Source organism: Taudactylus pleione, unplaced genomic scaffold (assembly GCF_031769625.1).
Source record: "Taudactylus pleione unplaced genomic scaffold, aTauple2 ptg000656l, whole genome shotgun sequence".
In the NCBI taxonomy this organism is placed as follows: Eukaryota; Metazoa; Chordata; class Amphibia; order Anura; family Myobatrachidae; genus Taudactylus; species Taudactylus pleione.
Window position 1 is genome coordinate 69594 of NW_028285058.1, and position 20955 is coordinate 90548.

Below are 20955 nucleotides of genomic sequence, written 5' to 3' on the forward strand. Positions count from 1 at the left end.
GGAGGCGGTCGCTGACAAGATGGCGGCTCCCAGGGAGGCGTGAAAAGAGGCTCCGGTGCCCCGTCCCACGCTCGCACACCGATCACCACGGTGGCCGTCATTTTGTGAGCTGGTGTGGCACAGGCAGTCATTTGTTTACGTTCGTTTCCCCGATTTTCATTTAAATCCCCCGAGTTTCAGGAGCCCAGAGGTGGCGGCGGGGGTGGAGTCTCGGCCCTCATCCTCCATACACAGCGGCTCATTGTGCTATCGGTGCCGGGGCTGAGCTCCCATCATTTCCACACTGCTCCCAGCAGCCCGGAGGAGGCGGTTTCTCTTGTGTGTTGTCGCTTCGCCCGCCGCCATCTTTGGTTCTCCTACCAGCTCTTTATTGGTTTGTTTGGCTCAAGATGGCGGCTCCCATGGACTCCCTCAGCTTCGCCGCTCTCGGGCGGATTTAGAGAAGAGAAACCGCTCGGGTGAGACGGGAGCGGGCTGCCCGCGGAGGAGGAGGGGGACAGCAGCCTCCACCCGTAGCCGGGGACCCAGAGGAGCCGAGGAAGCGGCAGCAGGCGCGGGAACCAGCTTGTCTTCTCTCCGGCCGCCGTCCTAAAATGGCGGCTCCCATGGACACCACAGCGCCACAGTGAGAGCCGGCTACTGCAAGGCCGCAGCCCCGGGCTTCTCGTTTTATCCACCCCCATTGCACACTTCGTGCCAGAGGCCGGCCGCAGCACCGACACCCCGGGCCCAGACGCCGAAGCCGGGCGCTTGATTGCCGATTTCTCCCCCCACTTTCTCCACATCTAAGCCGGTGATCGTGCAGGAGCTGTCAGCGCCGCCATGGCCGCCCCTCCCGCGGTGACGGGAACCGCCGCCCTGCAGCCCCGCTGGAAGAGAGTGGTGGGCTGGTCGGGCCCTGTCCCTAGGCCCCGGCACGGACACCGGGCCGTAGCCATCAAGGAACTGATCGTAGTGTTCGGGGGCGGAAACGAGGGGATCGTGGACGAGCTACATGTCTACAACACCGGTGAGTCCCGCCGCGGGCCGGTATGTACAGAGCTGGGTCCCGGCGCTTCATTCAGCGCTCCGCGCAGTGCCTGGCTGGGTACAGCCGCTGCTGCCCCATATGGGCTGGTGACAGCAGCACGCTGTGTGTTGTGTTATTTTGCATCTGCTTCCTTTATTACACCGCCTGATAATCGGGACTCTGAGAGATCACTGACAGGACTAGAACTAGCAACCCCAGGCACTGTGCGCCAGAAAAATGGCGGGTTCCCCGGGAGGAGGGGGGAGAGGGAGAGAGTCTCTGCCCTGGGCCCTCCTGGCTCACACACCCCTGTGGTGTCAGACTTGCATGCCGTATTATTATTGTTATGGGTCAGCATAATGTAATCCTGCCAGCCTGCATGCTCTGTTATTGAGATCTATACATAGTTAAGATAATGTTACTATTTGCATCTTTGTATAACAGTGTTATAATGTGTATTGCACAATTCACTTTGCCATTTAAAAATACTCATTTATTTTTATTTTTTTCATTTGCATACTTTGTTTCCCATTTCCAAACACCTTTTTATTAATGTAATACTTGTGTAGAGCCAGCAAATTCAGTTGTGCTTTACAATTGGGAATAAAACAAGAGTGGGTTATAGACATACAAAGAGTGCCCTGATTGAGATCTATATTTAATATATAGGAGTCAATCCTATTCCAGGCGAAGTGTGCAAGTTGCCATTGCAATGGCGTTAAAACGCTGTCACGTAGCGACCCACTCCAATCCCGAAATAGCTGAATTTTGCTCAGAGCCCAATGAGGCTGCAAGAAGCAATTTTAAGCGAATCCGGGCTGCTGTAAAGTGCGGCCACTGCTGCGTTGACTCGCACCCGCGATATCATGGCGGCTAATAGGATTGACCCCGTAGTGCAGTGTATTTGATAATATACAGTCACTCCAGTTCTTGTATTCCTGTCTTCAGCTCTCCGCTGTGTATTGTGCGTATATTTGATCTTGGTGATCACGCAGTGTACAGCTTGCGCCTGGTTCTTCATGCCCCTGGTATTTGTGGCTTTAAGCCTTGAATAGTAAAAAATGTTAATTGAGCCTGTTTCTCTCATGCTACTGATTGCATGTCACCGTGGTAAATCTCCCATCTAATTGGTAGAGCAATAGGTGATGGTGAGCGTGTGTCTGCACACAGTAAGCTGTCAGTTGACTCTGCCTGTATAAGGTGTCACATAGTTCCAGCACTGAGTGATGAATAAGGATAAGCCGTCCCCTTCGTGCTGTTGGTCACATCTAACCAGCTGAGAATCCTGGCGCCAATTTCAAGTTTCAAAAAGCAGTGTCTGAAGCTGCCCCCCTCCTCCTGTGTAGCAGGATCTGCTGTCCTCTGTATCGCACTGCTTATTCTGCTGTTTTAGGACATGACTGTCTGTGTTTACATTCATATTTTCACTTGTCAGTGTGTGCTGTATTAGGGCAGTGATACACAGCACAAAGGGCTAACTTAGGTACTGTAGGAGTGTACACTTCTTGTTTTGCAGAACACTTCTATTGTGGTTACTAGTCTGTTCTACAATCTTTGATATTATGCAAGTTCTAACCGTAGTGGGACATAGTTCTCGTGAGGACAATTACTTTGTACTGATGATTTTGTGCAAGGAAATACAGGGCATAAAGTTGGACAGTAATTTGAACGTCTAAATTGGCATCTTATTACTTATGTCTACAGATTTTGAAGTGTTAACTTTTAGTTAGTCAATATGCAGTATCCCACTTTGCACAATCTTGGCCATGATTAAACGTTAAACAGCTGGAAGGTTAATTTGGCCTCTACCAAATCTATACATGTACGGGAATTGTGTAGATGTGTTAGTTAAATACTCGGGTGTTCGTATATCTCTACTTTTAGAGGTTGCTTAGCTTTCCAGATAAGGATCTGCTCCCTATTTAGTAACTAGAAAGTGAATCATATATTTTTAATAAGCTAATCTATGCTGGAACACACTTCTCAGAGTCGATAACTTAGTGACCCAAGTGCTGATGTTGGAGCCTCTGTTCTATGGTTAGTGTTTGGGTTGGAAAAAAATACATCTGTTTCCTGAGTGTCAGTTACTGAGGGAGGGGGGTAGGTAATTCTCCCAAATCAGGATGTTCCCTGGCATGTAGCCCCCACGGTTTTGTTGTATAGCCAGGCTGAGTTTGTTTTGTTTTTTAAATTAAGAAATCTATACATTACACAGCTGGGCATTACATGAAGGCATGGCAAGACACTGGATAAGAGCAGGCACCAGTGGGTACTACCAGAGCAATCTGAGAGCTGGGGCACACAATTTTAGCTTTGTTTTTGTATCATTCTGTCCTGTTTCTTTGAGTAGGCTGTATGTGTTTTTTTTTTTTTCCTCTCTGAAGCTTAGTTATTAGGAACAGAAAATAGAGGGTACAGGCAAGTTACTTGGCCTGTGTGGGGCAGGGGGCTAGGGGGGTACATTAATACCCAGTATTGATTTATTACAGTTTGTCCCAATAGTAAAACGCTCCAGAGTGTGCTGGCACTATATACATAAGTATTAATAATACTCTGTTCAGACTGTGGACAGATGATACAGCTGTGGGGGCCGGGTATAGACCAAGGTCTTTCACCGATGGAGACTGCATTATAGGTTAATGCTAGAGTATGCATCTAGCAGCCATTAGATACAGCATAAAGGTTATATTTGCAACATAAGTGGTTTGGTCTATTGTGCACATTTAACCCCTTAGAAAAAGAGAGTAATACTTTAATTGAATAGGTTCACTGTGTCCTATATAATATCGTAGCACACAATAAGGGTATTAGAGCTTGAGTAACTGCACTGTCAGACACTTGGAACCATCTATTTGCTTTCAGCCTTATACATATTGTTATGGTCCTGAACAGTATGGTCTGGAGAAATCACTTTGGAAAGAGAGTTTGTAATGAACTGTCCTGATGTCCCAAATTGATATAAGTATCAAAACTCTTCTGTCATATGGTAATAACTAGTACAAGAGGTATACCTATCCGTGGTGTGGGCACTTGTGCTTGCTCCCTCTAATGGTTGTCTACTGCAGTGATTCTCAAACCTCCCTGCAGAAGGTAAGCCTCCCCTACTTTAAAACTGTGGTACTTGCCAATTATACAGGTGCCACTTGAAATAACTCTGCCCACCTGCCATTTGGGTTCACCTTTTGACCGCTGCTGCTGAAGGTAGGGCACAGTTAGATGTAGAACAGGGGATGGGGTGAATACGGGAGCAGTGGGGGGCTGGAATGGCACTGAGCCCCTGGGTGGACTCTGCTTTCCCCTCCGCCTTTGGGGGAGATTTATCAAAGCTTGGGTAGAGAAAGTGGAGAGAGATAAAGCACCAGCCAATCAGCTCCTGTCATTTTTCAAACAGCCTGTAAAATGACAAAAGTCGATTGGTTGGTGCTTCCTCTCTCCACTTTATTTCTCCAAGCTTTGATTAATCTCCCCCTTTGTGTTTAGAGATGTGCCTACAAATGTCAGTGGTGTTTTTTTACCTTTTATGCTTTGCATGATGCTAGTTGGGATATTGTATATGAAAAGAACTGATGCACAGAACATGCAATAATAATTTTGTTATTTACAGAAAATATGCTTTGCCCTTTTTCTTTCTTTCTTTCCTTTCCCCGTTCCCCCTCCTTTAATAAGATTGTCGATCTTGCACTGCTTAGCTCTTAATGGGAATTGACTAAGCATTATGAAAATCAGACTTTAAAATCTGGAGTGCTCGGCTTCTACAGTCCTCACTATGGTTTTTCAGTAATGCAATTTACAGCAGTGCTCCATGTGCGTCCTCTATTACCAGTAGGACTTCCAGAGAATAGGACCATTTATAGTGCGGCAAGCGGTTGCAATCTGCGATTAGAATATATTAGTGGGTGGTGTAAGTTATACGTGTATTTAAAATAGTTTGTCCAATATTGGACACAGTCTGTTGCCTGAACTGTCTGTGTACTTCTGACAGCATTAAGAGGAGAGTTGCCAGTGTGTCTGGCAGTAGATACCAAATGCTGAAATGAAGTCTGTAGTGAATACAATGGCCAATGCTTTCATTACACAAGCCTTACACTTGGCTTAATGTGTGGGATGGGTTCAGTCCTCAGTGCTGACAGCTCTCTTCCTTCCATGCTGTCAGGTACATTTCACCAGGGGCTCAGGACAGGCAAGAGTAGTTACTAAACACTTCCAGTAGTGCTAATGTTAAGGTTTGTCTGGCTAAACTTGCTTTGGTACTGTTTAAAAGTATTAAGCCATTAGGTGTTATGGGATACAAAATAACACCTGTGTTTGTTTCCCCTCTTCCAGCTACAAACCAGTGGTTCATCCCTGCAGTGAGAGGAGACATTCCTCCTGGTTGTGCTGCGTATGGATTTGTCTGCGATGGGACTCGCTTACTTGTCTTTGGAGGAATGGTGGAATATGGCAAATACAGCAATGACTTGTATGAACTACAGGTACTCGATACTATCTCAGTGCATTAGCTGACTTTTTTTTTTTTACATTTATCTCCGCCCACTTTGTTTTATAGTTTAAAGCAAATATATCATGGTTGCAAAATGTAATGATACATGTTGGGTTCTGCTTCGATACGTTCTTATGTCCTTTGTAATAATTTTTTAAGAGGCTTTTGAATAATGGCTAAACAGTGTATTTAAATGCATCTTGAAAAGAAGTTAAGTTAGGAATTAGTTTATGGTCTTTAACCTCCTTTTTATCTCCTGTGTTCAGGCAAGCAGATGGGAGTGGAAGAGATTGAAAGCCAAAGCACCCAAAAACGGTCCTCCTCCTTGCCCACGTCTTGGACACAGTTTTTCATTGGTGGGAAGTAAATGCTACTTGTTTGGTGGGTTGGCAAATGACAGTGAGGACCCAAAGAACAACATTCCTAGGTAAGCCAATCTAGAGGGTCAGTGTTTGCCCATTGTACATTGCGTGCGTTAAGTTATTTGTGATTTCTGTTTCAAATTTCTTTTAATACAATATTTATTATTTTTTTATTACTATAAAGGTACCTGAATGATTTGTACATATTGGAGTTACGTCCAGGTTCTGGTGTTGTAGCTTGGGACATCCCCATAACTTATGGCATACTGCCTCCACCCCGGGAATCTCACACTGCTGTGGTGTACACAGATAAAGATAGCAAGAAGTCTCGCTTGGTGATATATGGTGGTATGAGTGGATGCCGGCTTGGTGACCTGTGGATATTGGATATAGGTAAGCTATTACATTTCGTTAATATTTGAGTATTAAAACAGATGTTTTAAACTTGCTCTTGATTATTTTTTTTATTTTTTTCAGTGTTCATATAGCGTATTGGGTTATGTTACATTAGCAAATTGTAGTGTATTCAGAGTGTCTCAGACTAGACCTTTCCCTCTAAACAACAAATAATGTTAACGCCTGTATCTTTTTATCCGTATGGCCTTTGGAACTACCTCAATGCAGACATCTCTTAAATTTACCACACTCCTCTTTAATTTTTTTGTTAATGATTGTCCATCTTCCTCCGTCATCTTCACCTGGATGCCCTAGACCTCAACATGTCCAAACTGAGCTTCTCCTCCTCCCTCCTCCCCCCAATGTTGCTATCCAAGTCATATCTCCCTCATACGTAACAATATCATGAGCTCCCCATGCTCGCTGTTATGGTGCCTACCTTAACGCCACTCACAGCTGGACTCCACACACCTTTTCTTGTCACCTCGTCCTAAACATTACCAGAATGCCTCCTTTGTCATTCTGGACGTAAACATCCATTCTCCCATCTTGACTTCAGCAACATCCTGTAACCCAGCCTTCCCTTCACTTATGTATTCTCGCTCCAGTCTGTCCTAAATGCTGCAGTAAGACAGATCTTACCCTTACATCTGCAGCACCAGTTCGAAAATCCGTACAACGTACAGATTTTAAATTAAGCTTCTCGCCTTAACCAGCACCTCCCTCCACCTATGACCTCATCACAAGATACACTCCCTCTTAGCATCTTGATCTGTATCTGACCAGCTCTGCACCCCTTCTTGAGTAACTGCCTCTCACTCTTGGCCCCCAAGACTCCTCTAGTGATGTAACTCTTTACCCGTCTGACGAGTAGTAAGCCCAGCTTTCATCTTGTTCCTTTTAGCTCCAATTGTCTCTGCATTACTCTCTAGACTGTAAACTTTCGCATTCTTGTTCTATTTCTGTTTTACTTTTTGTATGTTCTTATTTCTTTTTGCATGGCTGCCTGTTGAATGTTGAGGTCTGTGACCTCTTATAAATAATGATACATGTTTGGTCTAAACTGTGTTACTATGTTGTCTTTAGACACGCTGACATGGAGTAAACCAAATCTGAATGGTGTTGCCCCTCTGCCTCGTAGTCTTCATTCTGCCACGACTATAAGCAACAAGTAAGCCAAAGTTTCTTCTCTCCTCTTTCCAATTGCTAACTCGCTCCGATATGAAAATGTGATTTTTATTTCGCCTCCAGGATGTATGTTTTTGGAGGCTGGGTGCCATTGGTCATGGATGATGTCAAAGTAGCCACCCATGAAAAGGAATGGAAATGTACCAACACACTTGCTTGTCTCAATCTTGGTAAGACATTTTATTTGTATTTTCTCAAGTCAGTAGCTCGTATGTTCGGACGATTGGCCCCATTCAGTCTAGATGGAATTTGGAAACTATTGCCTATTTCCATTTGCAGACTCCATGGCATGGGAGCATATTGTCATGGATACAATGGAGGATAACATACCACGGGCTCGCGCTGGCCACTGTGCTGTAGCAATCAATACACGTTTGTATATATGGAGTGGTCGGGATGGCTACCGTAAAGCCTGGAATAACCAGGTGTGTTGTAAAGACCTGTGGTACCTTGAAACAGGTGAGTAACAGATTCCTGCATGCCTTAATAATTGTGACTGTTATAAACATTGTCATTAAATTTCTGTGGCTTGATTGAACTGCTCAGTTGTCTACCTGTAGATTGCTTTAGGTGTATTTAATTTCTAAATAATGTTATCCCCTTAAAGCAAACACAGTATTCTAAACTAACTTGTTCTGTACGGATGATTTCTTGCTAAAAATTAGGTCCAGATTTCAGTTGTAAATTTACTGATGCCTTAAAACGAATGGTTTCTTTCTCTGCCACAGAAAAGCCACCTGCACCTGCTCGTGTTCAGTTAGTTAGAGCAAATACAAACTCTCTGGAAGTGAGTTGGGGAGCTGTATCCACTGCAGACAGTTACTTGCTGCAACTTCAGAAGTATGACATACCAGCTGCTGCCGCAGCGATGTCACCGGCCAATCCAGTTCCGTCTGTGCCAGTAAATCCGCCCAAGAGTCCAGCTCCTGCAGCAGCTGCTCCCACAGTACAACCTGTCGCTCACACCGGCATCACCCTGCTCCCACAGGCTGCCTCTCTGCCTCCAACAACAGCCACTATTCAGGTTTTGCCAGCGATCCCTGGTAGCCCAATAGCCGTTTCTGCTGCTCCACGTCCTCAAGGCAAGTTCTTTACTAAATGCTTGGTCCAGTCTGATTTCCCAGGTGCCCCACTTTTTTGTTATGCCACCTTAACCACTGTATTCAATTTCTGTAGCTGTTCCAGCTGTCCTGAAGGTGGGGGCACCGCAGTCAGTCACTTCACCACTCGTTACTGTTCGGCCAGCCACACAAGTTGGGAAAACGCCAATGACCGTCACCTCTCTTCCTCCTGGTGTGCGAATGGTGGTACCTGCCCAAAGCACTCAAGGCACTGTAAGTATTGTCATTTCTTGGCTTAAAGAGTTATCTGAATTGTATGTCTTGTCCATGTATGTGCCATGTTGCACCAGTTTCCTATTTGTTGGCTTTTCAAAACGTAAGAATTGTGTGTGTTTTATTAGTAAGTCAATAAAGTTGCTGTTCTAACAATGAAGGGAAAGGTGTATTTACCATCATGGTCTTTGCCACACAGGCTATTGGCAGCAGTCAACCGATGAGTGGCATGGCTGCTCTTGCTGCTGCAGCAGCAGCTACCCAGAAAATACCCCCCTCCTCTGCACCCACAATGCTAAGCATGCCAGCTGGGACAACCATGGTGAAAACTGTTGCAATGTCACCTGGAACCACTACGCTCCCTACTTCCATGAAAATGGCATCCTCCCCAATCATGGTAAGAACGTGACCGATGAGGGCTTTACAATGGAAGTTGTAGATATGTTTTTCAGAAGAGGGGTCTAGAGTCTCCTGGCTTGTTTGGAAGTAATCTTTTTTTGTTCAGGTTTATGTATATATGTTTTGTTTATTCTTTAACAGAAATTGTATTTCTTTAAAACTGAACTTGTTGAACATAAGGAATAATCGTTTTATAGTTCCCCTTTACTTCACAGGTCAGTAACCCGGCCACACGCATGTTGAAGACCGCGGCAGCACAAGTGGGCACATCGGTTTCATCTGCCGCCAACACACAGACACGTCCCATCATCACTGTGCATAAATCTGGAACGGTCACTGTCGCCCAGCAAGCCCAAGTTGTAACCACGGTGGTTGGAGGAGTCACAAAGACAATCACGCTTGTGAAAAGTCCGATTTCTGTGCCCGGCGGCAGCACTTTGGTGAGCTCTCTCCCCCGTATATAATATAAAGCAACTGTTTGGGGTGTTACTTTGAGGATACATTAACCTATAATGGGCATTACTTGTTTGTTTTGTCATCACCTAAGTACAATGTTCCTTCCCATAGATTTCAAATCTTGGCAAAATGATGTCTGTAGTTCAAACCAAACCGGTCCAAACATCTGCGATAACAGGACAGGCATCCTCTGGGCCCTTGACACAGATTATTCAGGTAATTGGTGATGCGACTGAATTGATTTTGGTACATTTTGTCTTCATTTTAGATCTATATCCGTAACCACGGTATTTTATACTGCCCTGCAGGCATTCTCTAATTGTGTGTTTTGTATTTATCTATGTCCAGACCAAGGGACCTCTTCCTGCTGGAACGATATTGAAGTTGGTGACATCAGCAGATGGCAAACCCACAACTATAATCACCACCACACAGGCTGGAGGCACAGGCACCAAGCCTACCATTCTCGGAATCAGCAGTGTGTCGCCAAACACCACAAAACCAGGAACCACTACCATTATTAAAACTATCCCAATGTCTGCTATTATCACACAGGCAGGAGCAACAGGTAAGAGACTTATACCTGTCCTAAAGTACTGAGTCAAGGGATTCGCATTTATCTGCTTTGCCAAACTTAACAGCTGTCAATAAACCATTGAAAAATTGCTCTATGGTAAGTTTGTGTTTTCTTCACTGGCCAACCGGCAGACATGGTGATTTTGTTGGAGGGAGGTCCATGTCTTCACCCTGTTTTTTTTATATTGAGCAAGCGAGAAAAACACAAACTCCCTACAAATTCTAGAATTGCTTTTGTGTACATAGTGTATTTGAAGGTTCTATTACAGACATTAACTATAATCTGATCTTTCCGCGAAGCCTTGACCCCCCCCCCTAATTAAAATACTGGCATCTGAAATGTACCATTTGTTTAATTACATTATGATTTGTGTCTGTGCTTTCTATACAATAGGTGTCACAAGCACCGCTGGGATTAAGTCACCAATTACCATCCTCACAACCAAAATGGTAACATCAGGCACTGGCACACCAGCCAAAATCATAACGGCTGTTCCGAAGCTCACAGCAGGCCATGGGCAACAGGGTTTAACCCAGGTTTGTATACAAAAGCAGGAAATTTATATCCAAAATCTAACTTTGGCTTGTTCCTGTCTGGTCTAAATGACTGTTCTGTATTTGACAGGTGGTTTTGAAGGGTGCACCAGGCCAACCAGGCACTATCCTCCGAACTGTCCCCATGAGTGGCATGAGACTGGTCACCCCTGTGACTGTATCTGCAGTCAAGCCGACTGTAACAACTCTAGTGGTTAAGGGGACAACAGGTAGGTGCGCTGGTTTTTAAGTGGCTGCAACATTTGAATATCAGAACTTTTTTTTATTTTTTATTATTATTATTATAGAGCTCAGAGGTAGGATAATGAAATGGAATGGTGTAAGCTTTTCTTAAGTAAATATTGGTATTGAATCCATTTCTATTTTGTTAGGGATGAAATGCAACAGGTGACAAGATTCACACTGAAGTAATCTAGCTTTAAATACCCATGTGACGAACAACTTCTGTTTCCATGGTCAGCGTTAAAGTTGCCTCACAGACTAAAAAAAAAAAAAAGTTCAATATTCTGGCCCCTTTAACTGTGTAGCTGTTGTAGTCATTCTGTTTAGGGCTGAGTTATTTTTTATTTTTTTTTAATGCTATGGTCAAGGCGCAAAAACTTTTTTCAGAGAAAATGATCACAGTATTTTAAAGATCTACATCACTTGGTATGAAGCTGGTTTCCTTACCTGTTCTTTCTGCTTGATGCGGTTACTGCCATATGGTCTGCAAGGGTGTTTAATACTCTACTTTTTGAAGGAACGGAACTCTGCTCTTTTGGTGTTCTCTTTAGAGAAACTGTCACTCTTACCTTTCGTGCAGACCGCCTTTCATAGGGTGCAGCCCCCATTCGCTCATTGAGGTCTCAACCTTGTCCGGACACATTGTTGCACCTTCCTTTCAAATCAATTTGGTGAGGTTGAAGTTCCTAGCCTAGAAGACTGCCGCCTTGTTAGCTAGCTGCACATCGAGTTTTGGAGCTGGGGGGTTTTGTTTTTGGTTTTTTTTTTCTTTGCGTCATCTTCCATAGTTAGGGCTGGTAACCAAGCCTATTTTTCAGCCTCAAATGGTCTTAAGTTTGATTTATGTCAGGATATTGTAGTCCTGGCTTTAGAACATTGTTTTTGTTGGATAAAAAAAAAAATTCTGTCAAGTTTATCCTATTATGTGGCTTTAACTCTTCTGCTTTTTCTAATACTTACCTTGTTTCAGTGTGACTGACAGGTTAAAGAATTACGGTTCTTTATGAAATGGCTTGGCATTTGTAGTAGGTATAGCCATCAATGGTCATTATTGATGGTGCCATCGGTGATAACCATCGATGATACAAAAACCAATGGTTTGCACCACTTGATGGCGCAGGGGGGTGGGGCTAAGCTCTGTTGGGAGCAGGAAAAAAAACATCTGGTTCCACCATTGGCTCTCTGCCATAGATGGCAAAATCATCGATATTTAACTATTGGTTGCCAATGGCCATCCCTAATTTGTACTGTCGATCAGGCCTGGCCTACCTGTGACTCTCCAGCTGTTGTGAAACTACAAGTCCTAGCTTGCCCTGCCACAGTTTTGCTTTTAGGGAATGTTAAAACTGTCGGGGCAAATCTGTAGTCTCAACAGTTGGTGAGCCACAGGTTGGCCAGGCCTGTTGTAGATTCAGAGGGGGTTTCACTTTAACGGCTTTAGCAGTCAATGTATTTTGGCATTTTTTTTTAATGTATAGACCTTTTGTGACCTTTCTTCTTTAACACTACTTTTGCCTTGTCGTTAGGAATGACAACTCTTGGTACAGTTACTGGAACAGTGTCGTCGAGTCTGGCAGGAGGTGGAATACACAACACAGCCTCACTTGCAACTCCGATAAATACCTTGGGAACCATTGCCACGCTATCAAGTCAGGTGATTAATCCTGGAGCCATCACTATGTCTGCAGCTCAAACTTCTCTTACTGCAGCCTCTGGACTGAGTACACCCACAATCACTATGCAGGTGACAAGCACACACCTTTTCTCCCTGTGTGTTTCTGCCCCTCACTTAAATGATACATTACACAGCACTAATATAACTCTGGCCTTATTCAGTTTTACATCAAAATTTATTAGCACAATATAGCAGGGAATTACATTCGTTTTTTTTTGGGTGCCCATTATTAATAGGCACCCAACAGAGCTATTCAATTGTTGCTCTGATCGGGTGCGAATGGCGCAGTGATCGAGCACAAATGCACCAGATTTAGCCACATAAAGCGGCTAAATCCGTCTAAAGTACACTGTAGCGCGCCCAAACGGCTGCCTTTTCGCCGATTTCTCCTCTGTCTCAGGACGGTGCGAGCAGAAATTGTGCACCCATAGCAAGCGTACCAGATCGGAGCAACAATTGAATTGCTCTGTCAGGCACACACCAAACATTTTTTTATTTCCCCCTATAATGTGAAATACAATGCTTTCTATAACTACTATGCATTATAGTGTTTTGACGTTTTTATTTTTTTCCTCTTCAGCCAATATCTCAGCCAACCCAAGTGACTTTAATCACCACTCCCAGTGGGGTTGAAGCCCAACCTGTCCATGACCTTCCTGTCTCTATTTTGGCCTCACCAACTACGGACCAGCCCACAGCAACTGTAACTATAGCAGACTCGGGTCAAGGAGATCAGCAGCCTGGCACAGTTACCCTTGTGTGTTCCAATCCTCCCTGTGAGACCCACGAAACAGGAACCACAAATACTGCCACCACCACCCTCGTGAACCTCAGCAGCATTGTTCAGCAACCTGGTGGCACATTGCAATTTGTATGTGAAGGTCAGGAACCTGGGACCTATGTAACAATGGGCCAGGCTAATGGAAGCATTGTTAGAGTCTGTTCCAATCCCCCATGTGAAACTCATGAAACTGGAACAACGCAAACTTCAACCACCGCAATGGCCAACATCTGCAGTGGGCAGCCGGGAACTGTGGTGAGAATATGTTCAAATCCTCCCTGCGAGACCCATGATACCGGAACTACTCAGACATCGACTACAGCAATGGCAAATATTGGCAATGGACAGATAGGGACAGTGGTTAGAGTGTGTTCTAATCCACCATGTGAAACTCATGATACTGGTACAACTCCAACTGCTACAACGGCCAGATCAAATATTGGCAATGAAAACCTGCAAAGGCCGCCGAATAATCCACCATGTGAGACTTTACAGACCACGTCCACCCGTACAATTATGACGGTGGCTACTAACATTATCAGTGGACAGTCAGAAGATTTACAGCAAGTTTGCTCAAACCCACCATGTGAAACACATGAGACAAATACAACAAACACTGCTACTGTGGCCTCATCTAACCTGTCAACTGAACAGCCTGGTAATGCCATTCAGGCATGCTCTAATCCACCATCTGAAACTCACGAAACTGGCACCACTCACACACCAACCACAGCAAGGTCTAATATCGGCACAGGGCTGTCAGAGAACATACAGAGAACACCAAACAACCCACCCTGTGAGACTCATCAAACCAGTTCTACGAAAACGACCATGTCTGTGCATACAGAATTTAATTCTGGCGCATCTGGTCTTATCGAGGTGGAGCATGGCAATGTTGCTAGCAAAGAAATTGACAAATCCGTCACACAGCTAGGCCAGTCAGGATCGTCTAACTGTTCGTCTGAAACTATGATAACTGGCACTACTCAAACTGCAACCACAGCAAAGTCCAACATTAACTCTGGAACAACTGAAAACAACCAACGGTCTGCTGGTGACACATGCGAGACTCATCAGGCAAGTTCTACCCGTACCACCATGTCTGTATCTGCAGATTCAGATGCACAAGGCAACCAGATTGCAAGCCCAGTCTGTTCTAACCCGCCATGTGAGACTCATGAGACCGGTACAACCAACACCCCAACTACAGCAAGGTCTAGTATTGTCATAGAACAAGGTGAAAATACACAACAAACTTCTGGTGAGAGTCACCAGGCAACCTGTACGGGGGCCACCATAATGCCTACAGAAACTCAACCAAACACTTTAGAGCAACGTGTATGCTCTAACCCACCTTGTGAAACCCACGAAACGAACACCACCAATACTGCAACCACATCTACGTCCAACATCGGACCCAATGCACCTCCTGTTCCTGTACAGCAGGTTTGCTCCAACCCACCTTGTGAAACCCACGAAACGAACACCACCAATACTGCAACCACATCTACGTCCAACATTGGACCCAATGCACCTCCTGTTCCTGTACAGCAGGTTTGCTCCAACCCACCTTGTGAAACCCACGAAACGAACACCACCAATACTGCAACCACATCTACGTCCAATATTGGACCCAATGCACCTCCTGGTGCTGCACAGCAGGTTTGCTCCAACCCACCTTGTGAAACGCATGAAACCGGAACTACCCACACAGCCACAACAGTTACTGCCACCATGGGGACTAATCAAGGTGAGGTTCCTTCCTCAGATTTTTTTTTTTTTCTTTTCTTGCTATCTAATTATCACACACTTGGAATGTTGCTAAATCATAATCTCTTTTAATGTACCATGCTCAAACCATATGTTGATTGATGTGCTTAAAAAAAAAATTTGCAACTGCAGTTACCATCAGATATAGTCTCTCTCAAAACTGTATTTCGTTACATTCCATTATTTCTCTTTCTATCCCATGTTGAAGACTGGACCCTGAGAATATAGAGGCTCAGACAGGTGTTTGGTTCTTCAGAAAATCTGCACTGTGTATTAACGTCTCCTCCTTGGATGTCCTGCCCACCTCTTCCCTTGCATGGAATTCAATTAGGGTACTTGGGAACGGAGTCACCTATGGCATGTCTACACTTTTATTTTACTTCCATTTTACCACCTTGATGGTCAGACATCCAAACAGCCTCCATGGTTGTAGTTGTCAGGAGTGGGCTCAGGTGTCTTTCCGTTACTTGTTACTGCCACTAGCTACGAGAGACATTATGGATGCAGGTCGGAGCTGGTCCCATGTAATAGCCAGGTGCCCAGTGCTGCTACAGTGCCATCTGGTGTCGCAGCACTAAAGTGTAAGTCCCTGTGTGCGGGGCATAAACAGAAGTGCAGATCTCCCTTATACTTTGGGTCGCTAAGTATGTCAGCCACACACTAGGCAATCTGGGAGCTTTGGTGGGAGATGCAACACCTTAGACAGACAGATCCATCTTGTGTTTGGCAGGCCTTATAGAACTCTACCAAAATAGACAGACTTGTACCTCCATCTTTCCTCTTCTGTATTTTCTGCTGCAGGGAAGTATTAGTGCGTGGGATAGTTCTGCGGAATGGCTCAGTGACTCGGGCTTTTTCTAGGGTTGGGTTTCCATCATGGCTGGTTCATTCTCACCTAACAGTGTGCTGCAGTTATCCCATTTCTCCATCATCCACTGGGGACACTGGAGTTACGCTGGGGGAGAGTGGAGCCTGGCACTTTAAAACTACACATTTGTCTATCATGTCTGATTTAAGTAGAGAAGTCTGGAGTGATGACACCAATGATACATGTGTTTCCTACTTTTTAGAGCATTTTAGAATCTGCCTCGGAACATCAGAATTGTTTAGGGGAGATCAGAATCCCTGCACCTCTCATGATGAAGTAAACCCTATCATCTAGTAGAATTCATTCATCTAGTCAGGCTGTGAAGCAAAGCCTAAACTGCCAGGACAGTGGCGTTAGAGGTGCCTGATAATTTACTTCCCTTCTTACTCTTGCTGGCGTAAGTCTGGCTATACAAAAAGTTGACAATCTGAATGGAAGTTCCAAGTGTCATGCAGATTGCAAATCTTTTATCATCTCCTTAGCTAGGATAACTGGCAGTAACCACCAGGGTAGGTGCAATCATAGCAGGCTTGTCTGAAACTATACCTATTCTAACACATGCTGTTGCACTTTGGGATCGCATGCATAGGAAATACGATAATATCCTCAAGTCTATAGATGTTGATACTGGAGCCACGCAAACATATTTTAGCTTGGTTGGACAAGTTTGTGGTAAAATGGTTGCAGCAGCTTTTGGGTGGGATTACTGTCATGAGGACCCAGGTATGATTTGCTGACTTCAGTTGAACACACCCATGAGATATCTGAATTTCTTGAGTCTAGAATTGACTTTAGCACCGCTCAGTTTATGCCTTTTTTAGGAATAGTTTGCTTCGTCCCAGTACTGGAGAAGGTCATTAGCCCAGGTGGTGGTTGGGAGGAGTTCCTTTGTCTGCTATGCCCCAGAAGTGTAGTGTAGTAGGTTTTGGTCCTCACTGCAGGAAAAACACGGGGTTAGTAGTCCCTTCCTAGTCCCTTCCTTTGCTCTTTTGATGGACTGCATAGAGGGAAATAGGTCGGCAAGGTGCTGCCTTCCAAGCCCTCAAAAGAAATTCCTAGAAGATCTCTGGGTGCGAACATCCAAGTGCTATCTATTTCTGGCTCTGCCTTTCTGTCCAATGTCAGCACCTTTACGTGTTCACACAGGTGATGCGATGTATGTGAGGTGGTCATTCCTTCTCTGGACAATCTCTTGATTTAAGGTGATTTCCCCAGCCTTGCTTACGGCCCATCTGCTAGAGACTTTAAGGACTTTATAAAGAGACATGGGTAGTTTCTAAACAGAGACTTGTGTGGAACTGCTTTGAGACACCCAACAGCAGAAAAGTGTACTTGACAGAAGAGAAGTCTCATTACACAGACTAATAGGGGACGTTTCAATTGTTCTGTAGGCGCCCATCGGATCAATTCAATTATTTCTCCCCATAGGGTGTGAATGCGTGCCCAGGAGCTCTGGGTTTAATATTGCAAAGAACGCCATTTATCTCTAAATGTCAGTTTTCCTCAAATGTTTTTTTTTTTCCAAACTGATGGTAGTTTCTAGCAGGAACTAGCAGTGGACCACATCACAATGTCCGAGAGACCTTTTAGCTTTAAGAATCATGGGCTCAAACGCTACACCATAAAGCCAATTGAAGGAACATCCTGATGAAGAGGACCTGGGTCTTGTCGCAGCAGGGACCTACTGCGAACTTTTGAATGAGTACTATGAACTCCTTAGTCAGTCTCGTACCACTAGAATGACCCAAGCCCCCTCTTCCTTCATCTTCTCGAGAACCCTAATTGGAGTGAAAGGGACGGACAGTGGCATCCACCAGAAAAGCCACTGGGTCTGCAGGAGAGATGAGGATCTGACTTTTAATAGGTTATCCAGATAGATATGGAGTAACCATTGCTTCCTCTCGGGGCCAGCCATCTTTAATTTCTCTGTGCTATTGAAAGGAGGGACATGTAGTGTTAGTGGAGATATTTGACTGCAAAAATGAAATGATTTTAATGTTTCCATATTGGGACATGATCTTAAATACTTCATCTTGAAACTTTAACTATGTTGCTGTACAGAATTTTCTACTTCAGGGTCCATAGGGGGTCCACAGGGTTGACCTTGGGGTATAGGTTGGGAACCAAATCCGGGCACCACGCAGTTAAAGCTTTTAGCTCCCAGGATGCACTTGGGTCCACTCTCCCTATAACCCCGCCCCCCAGCCAGAGGCACCTCAGTTTAAGTTGGTGCCCGGCCGGAGTCGGGTCACCGTTACTGCAGGGGGGCTGCTTAGCAGCCCCTAAGCTTAAAAGAGTTTTATTTTATTATTTTTTTTTTTACTACTCTTCAGAGCGGCAGCATCAGACTGTCCAATGGACGTCTGAGCTGCCGCCCCTACACCCCGCCGGCGCTGCGACGCCAGTACAGATCTGGGGATCGCAGCGGGACCCCAGAGTCTGTACTAGCCGGGCTCTGGAGGAATCCCTGGGCTGCTGCCGGATCGACGGGGACAGGTAAGTCGCGTGGTCACCGCTTGCGGTGACCCGCGTGTACATGCAGCCTTATGCCTCCGGTCTCTGGGGACAGACCGGAGGCGCTAGCGGTGGCGGCGGGCTCCCCCTCCATGGAGGCATACCCCGCGTGTCCACAGCCCACCAGGGATTATAGCGGCAGCGGGAGCCGGCATCCCGGGGGGTTAATTGCTAGCCAGGGGAGGAAGCCTTCCCTGTCTAGCGGCTCCTCCCCTCAGCTCAGCGCGCCTTTCAATAATACAGTCTGGCGTCGCTGAGCTGCTTCCTCCGCGGGCCACGCTTCTTCTGAGGTCTCCAGCGGCCATTTTCTCTCTGTGGTGCTGCAGAACTCCTAGGATGTCAGTGAGCCCAGTCCCCCTGCGTACCTGGCCATTTTGGGTGAGTGTACACAGCGCTATAGCCTTCCCAGACACTGAATCTGGGCAGTTGAATGTAGCGACATTGTGCAGTATATTATATGTCATGCTTATGTATGTATATATATTTTTCTGCATTGTATGTGACTTATGCTAGTGCTGACTGTCTGCTTTTTCTCTCACCTGTCAGTGTATATCTATCCCTTTTCTTTATCTGCCCTAATACAGGTGTACCTGGGGTGGTTCTGAGACCTCACATATATATATTTGTTAATATCTGTGAGGTTTGTCACATACTGTTGCGTGCTGCACGTTGCCATATTTTAGATGGAACTGTGAGTTGCGTACGCTGATAATGGGTTCCTGCAGCTAATCTTAGCGTCAGTCAGGACCGGTATGGCGCTGCTTAATATTTCCGTCAAGATAGTCAGATATATCTGACCAGGAGATTGCACACGATACTGCACCCATTATTGCTATCCTGCAAGTCATAGCCTGCAGGAATTAGTGCGGAGGATTTTAACTCAGAAAGGTTTACGTATGCGGCACCATCTGGTGCCGGGCCCCTTGCACGACCCCCTTAAAGGGCGTTGTTTCTCAGGATCCTCTCCTTTGAGGATCGCCGGGCGGGCCCCATTGTCGTCACTCGCTTGGAGTTACTTCACCATACTGCCCTTTTGAACTCGGGGTATCTCGCAATTTCTTGCAATTTACCCCTGTGTCACAGACTATCGCTCCCTGCCGGGGTTTTTCACAGTACATGAATTACCTCCGATACCACATCGGTCTGTCATTCCCCTTGCAGGGATTACCACAACGGCCACCCTGGTGGATGTCGTTTTATACGAAATACTAATTGGCGTGATATACGCCCTGTGGTTACTGACCAGTGGCTCTGCCGTGAACTGGATGGTATATTCGGCTCTTTCCCTCTCACATGGGGGGGAGCCGATCTCAAGTATTATTATCCCTGCTTTGGGGCTGGTAGCCAGGCTCATTCTGGATATAGAGAATGTCGATCCTGCACCAGTATCATACATCTCCCGTTTTCTGCCCAGCGGGTGGATCTCATAGCGGGAGTCTGGCTGTCCCCAGATACGAGGAGTCACAAAGGCCTCCTGTTTCCCATTCCCTGAGGGTCCTCACAAGTAATGGAAATCCCCTTCTGGGATGGATTTGTATGTTAATCATCGGGTTACAGGCATTAATACGCCTCCCATCCCGGCCTGGACGAATTTTACGGATCCGTAGGTGGTAACTTTGCCTGAAATCAATGTACTCGTTTTCAGGGCCTGTTGCCCGTCCTACCATGGCCATCGCATGGTGATGCTTTTGTGACGTTTTTCCCCTCCAACACGTCTGAGGTTCAAATATCTTTTGCCGCTCACATAAAATATGCAGTGGTCATATGTGGGATTACCTCATGGGATGCCGGTCTTCTAACTTTCAGGGTTTCGGCGGCGTCTGTATCCGCCGCAGTACCCTATGGCTGCGTTATGGGAAAGCAGAGGTGCACACTCCTTCCAGGGGGAAGTTCTTGTTTGGTCCTGACCTTGACAAGATCGTTGCATCATTGGCAGTATCACTAATGGGGAGATACCGTCTTTAGCTACTCCCACTACATTCGGACTAACTCTGTTAAGTCTTTTTGTCCTCAGGGTCAGCCTAAAGGCCTGTTTTTTCCTAGGCTGTCGGCCTCCACGGGGGCCACCATATCCAGTACCGAGCAGTCCTGGACTTCCGGACGACCCTGTTTCTACACCTGAGGATATACCCTCAGCCTAACGGGACAGGTCTACATCTGGGGAATTTCCAGAGTGAGGTACTGATTCTCAACGGCCTCTCATTGCTCATGCAGCCTCCTCACAGGCATTGTTACATGGGCCCTTCTTCAGAACTGATCAGGGCCTTACAATCCCAGAAAGCTATACAGTCTTTGTGGTAAGCAGAGCTATTTCGGCCAACCTCACTATCTCAGTGAGGGACTGGTTGTTCTACTTTCTTTTTGGGGCGG

At 45.6% G+C, this 20955-nt stretch overlaps 1 protein-coding gene across 5 annotated transcripts in view; it reads left to right on the plus strand.

Moving 5' to 3' along the window:
* HCFC1 (host cell factor C1) overlaps positions 1 to 20955 on the plus strand; it is a 34287-nt gene continuing 13332 nt past the window's right edge. For 4 of the 5 annotated variants that reach the window (XM_088455468.1, XM_088455469.1, XM_088455470.1 and 1 more), the window contains exons 1-17: positions 1 to 1009; positions 5333 to 5481; positions 5756 to 5916; positions 6036 to 6244; positions 7334 to 7418; positions 7499 to 7605; positions 7715 to 7894; positions 8164 to 8517; positions 8612 to 8769; positions 8969 to 9166; positions 9366 to 9608; positions 9736 to 9840; positions 9973 to 10192; positions 10595 to 10737; positions 10826 to 10964; positions 12504 to 12721; positions 13233 to 15183. In XM_088455468.1, the coding sequence (XP_088311594.1) occupies positions 823 to 1009; positions 5333 to 5481; positions 5756 to 5916; positions 6036 to 6244; positions 7334 to 7418; positions 7499 to 7605; positions 7715 to 7894; positions 8164 to 8517; positions 8612 to 8769; positions 8969 to 9166; positions 9366 to 9608; positions 9736 to 9840; positions 9973 to 10192; positions 10595 to 10737; positions 10826 to 10964; positions 12504 to 12721; positions 13233 to 15183 (4807 nt within the window). In that variant the 5' untranslated portion in view covers positions 1 to 822. The remainder of the gene's footprint in view (positions 1010 to 5332; positions 5482 to 5755; positions 5917 to 6035; positions 6245 to 7333; positions 7419 to 7498; positions 7606 to 7714; positions 7895 to 8163; positions 8518 to 8611; positions 8770 to 8968; positions 9167 to 9365; positions 9609 to 9735; positions 9841 to 9972; positions 10193 to 10594; positions 10738 to 10825; positions 10965 to 12503; positions 12722 to 13232; positions 15184 to 20955) is intronic. The other variant, XM_088455472.1, reaches the window with a different exon arrangement.